This window comes from Amphimedon queenslandica, unplaced genomic scaffold (genome assembly GCF_000090795.2).
Source record: "Amphimedon queenslandica unplaced genomic scaffold, v1.1 AMPQUscaffold_11306, whole genome shotgun sequence".
In the NCBI taxonomy this organism is placed as follows: domain Eukaryota; kingdom Metazoa; phylum Porifera; class Demospongiae; order Haplosclerida; family Niphatidae; genus Amphimedon; species Amphimedon queenslandica.
This window is the reverse complement of record NW_003548451.1, coordinates 4,226-7,811: the sequence shown is the minus strand read 5'-3', so window position 1 is coordinate 7,811 and position 3,586 is coordinate 4,226. Positions and strand designations below refer to the sequence as shown.

Below are 3,586 nucleotides of genomic sequence, written 5' to 3'. Positions count from 1 at the left end.
CAAGGTGGTGAAATCAATTATAGGAATATTTTTTACACTGTTACGCTTGTTTTTAAGATTTGCAAAAATTACCTTTTTTGAAAATTTAATTATTAGGGTATAAGATGGCAGATGGCATAAATTCACGAAAAGTAAATCTGCAAAATAGATTTGTAGCAAATTCACAAAATTTACTGCACTTGAAAATTTTGGACTATACAGTACATGTACATTTTATATATGTTCATGTACATCATTTCTTCCTCCTCTACAGGCTGGAGGGTCAGCAGGTTAACCTCAGAGAGCAGCATGATGCCTTTGAGTTCTTCAATACACTAGTGGACAGTGTGGACGAGGGACTCAAGGCTTATAATGCCACACCAATCATCAGCAAAGTACTGGGAGGATCCTTCGCTGATCAGAAGATATGTAAAGGATGTCCTCACAGGTAGGGGCGGGGCAGTGGGTGGGGCTTATAGGATATTTATTGTATTATCATTGTACAGAAGATTATTTTAAAAATTAAAGTGAGAAGAGTAGCAATGATTTGTACATGAAAAAAAACTACAATATGTATAACTTAAGAAACAGTAGTTTTGCACTAAGAGTAACATCTAAAAATGTTATAAGACAATAAATTGCTATAACGACTACATGTATTAGTTTTTAAAAATAGTTTTAACTACAATGTACTTATTATATTTATTTCATTATTGTTCTTAGTCTTGTTTTGATAGAAAGTCACAAACTGTTTTCACTTTTTTCCGAGTGATACTATACTGAGCTCTTGCTTGTATCTCTGTACCACTGAAATCAATGAATATCTCGTATTTTCTCTCTTTCCTTGGTATATTATCAGGATTAGGAATATCAAGTATTAGCTCACCAATCTTATGTACTGTTGGTTTACCTTCTTTATCTACTATATACTGAACCCCATCATCTGATGTACAGTATATAGGGATATGTACTTGTGTGTGGCTTTGGCAATGAGGTATTAGTGTAGTTTTACATACTTTATTCTTTATTTCTTCTCCTTTGAGTATAAATACATTAAAGACATCACCACAACGTTGTACACCTTCTGCATTTACCCTCTTGTAATGTTCATCATGTATTGATGGGTTGAATGCTATAGAAGCATTTATCCCATAGGTAGCATCAGCAACGCGTGATTGGATTATGTGAGGATCTTTCCTCCACATTACTGCTCCTCTTACTACAGCAAGATCTGGTTGTACTGGACACACTATATTATCATAAAGCATGCCACAATGCTGAGCAATAGCTTCTTCTATCTTTTGACTAACAAACCTACACCCTCCAAACCCTCCTACCAGATAAACTGTATCGATTCTATTAGGCTTGAGCTTTTCAAATGCTGCTCTCACACACTCAATGATCTTATCAACTGTGGATTTAAATACCTTCTCTTCTAACTGATGATAGTTCATTTCTAATGAAAGGTCTCCAGGATCATAATGCATGTTCATCTTCGTAGCTTCACGAAGCTTATCATTACCATAGAATGATACAAAAGCTGGGGGTAAGGTCAGTACCATCTCGCTAATGCCTTCAGTTGTGTCGCCAAATGTTTTTTTTCGTTCTTCGAATTCTCCATAAAAAAATTTATTCAAAGTAGCCTTTGCGCGAGTTGGATCTGAAATTAGGAAACATTCAAAATCTTTATCATCTACTGCTTCTTCCAGTATCATTGACAGTGCTTCATTGACAGTAGTACCTCCCCAGGTGTTCCCCATTGGTGGTAGTACTACACTAATTCTCCCATTACTCTTATCATGTACAGTAATATCAACTGTACCTCCTCCTATATCAACTACCATATATCTCTGTGGAAGGGACCCTGATACTGCTGACTGATGCTGTGCAGCTATAGCAGCTACTTCTGGTTCTAGAGCTAATGATAGCTTCTCGGGATTAACCTCCTCTGGACTTCGTAAATCAGAAATAACTGGAGTGAACCTTGTTATACCAGGAGCATCAGAAGTGAGACCAGCCTATCATATTAACATAATGAAATACAAAGCATGTATTAGGTTACCATATAAGCAGCTTCTCTCATCATTCTTCTTGCTCTTGCTTTCCATATAGCAGGAACAGTAATGACCCAATCAAAATCACTTGACTTGTACTTTCTCTTCAGATGATCAGTGAGTAGCTTCTCCTTGAGGTGTGTTAGTATACAAGCTATAACTTCAATGAGATAATAATATCCACCAGTGAATGAAGAGACTTCAGTAGTACGATCTAATGGCTAGAATATATTAATTGATTTAACTGTTTAATCCTTCCCAACTCACTGTATCTCTCTCCAGTAAGGTCTTTATTCGTTCAAAATAAATGAAATTTTGAGCTTCTTTCTTGATGTCACCATAAATGCTCTGTGCCCTATATCCAACTCCAATTACTTTACATTGCTGGTTCTCCTGGTCCTTCAGTATTAGTATAGCATTAGGTACCCTCTCATAACTGCTGTGTAGTGGTACTAGTTTGATCTGTCCATCAGTTGCAGGAGTGGTGTATGCTACTGATAGTGATGAGGTACCAAAGTCAATAGCTGCTATGCAACTGCTGCTTCGTATTACTGGAGTGGATCTAGGTATCTTGTCAGCTCTTGATAATGGTGGCAAAGCCATGATCAGTATAGGAGAGAAGTAACCTGTAGCTATAACTGTATTGTTGAGTGGAACACACACACATACTGTATATACAGTGACTACTTTGAAGTTGTGTTAGTGGTGTGATCCTACAAGTAGATTCATGTATAGTGACCTCAAATAATAATGCCATTCACTAACAGTGCTGGTCTCTTTATCAATAATCATTGATTGACACTTCCTCTTGTTAAGAATGTGAATATAAGAACTTACATTACATGTAATTGTTACATTAGTCCTACAGCTAGTACATATGCACTACCATGCTGAGTTGTAACTGGCCAATCAGATTACTGCAGGAGGTTTCTAAATCACCTCCACTTACATTTGAAAATATTTGAAAGCCTTTAGGAACAAGTTAACCTCCTGGTAAATGCCCTTAGTAAAACTGTCCACAATTTATTACCAGTAAAATATAACCCCTACACAGTATATAATGGTAGATTTATAAGCTTAAAAACCTGTTAAGTTAAAACATTGATTTAGTGGAAAAATATATTGCAGTTTGGCAGTCAATAACTGATGTACAGTGTAACTGCCAATACTGAGCCTGACTTTTACAAATGGTAACAAACCAGATAAGCTTCAGGTGTTTAGTGTCACTGGATATACTGTTAGTTTATTTTGCAGTAAAATATTTTTGCGAATCTTACATTTCTAAGATTTTGCAAAATTAATTTTCGTGAATAGCTTGCAGACTGCACCACGTGGCAATGAAGATACAGAGTTTTGTCATGGGAAATTTTTGCAACGAGTCAAAAACACAAAATTTTACAAAAATATCTTACTGCAAAAATAAACCGTGTATGTGTGGCTGTTATTAGAAGTCTATTGGTTTATCTAACTCCTCAGTTTATCCAGTGATTCTCAGCTTCTGTACTTTATCTATTTACTGGTCAAGTAATAATTTGGTGAATTTGGTGCATTGA

At 35.9% G+C, this 3,586-nt stretch overlaps 2 protein-coding genes across 2 annotated transcripts in view; one reads left to right on the top strand and one right to left on the bottom strand.

The window, feature by feature from the left end:
- Nucleotides 1–431, top strand: part of LOC109589450 (probable ubiquitin carboxyl-terminal hydrolase FAF-Y) — a 1,679-nt gene extending 1,248 nt beyond the window's left edge. Inside the window, exons 5-6 of the mRNA XM_020005534.1 lie at nt 97–139; nt 254–431. Coding sequence (XP_019861093.1) covers nt 97–139; nt 254–431 — 221 coding nt within the window. The remainder of the gene's footprint in view (nt 1–96; nt 140–253) is intronic.
- A 57-nt stretch (nt 432–488) lies between these two features.
- LOC105315236 (heat shock 70 kDa protein 12A-like) lies at nt 489–2,692 on the bottom strand. Its single transcript, XM_020005535.1, has 3 exons — nt 2,301–2,692; nt 2,042–2,254; nt 489–1,997 (listed from the first exon to the last, which is right to left on the bottom strand). Exons 1-3 carry the CDS (start codon nt 2,634–2,636, stop codon nt 699–701), a joined length of 1,848 nt encoding a protein of 615 aa, XP_019861094.1. The 5' UTR covers nt 2,637–2,692; the 3' UTR covers nt 489–698.
- Between the last annotated feature and the right edge of the window lie 894 nt (nt 2,693–3,586).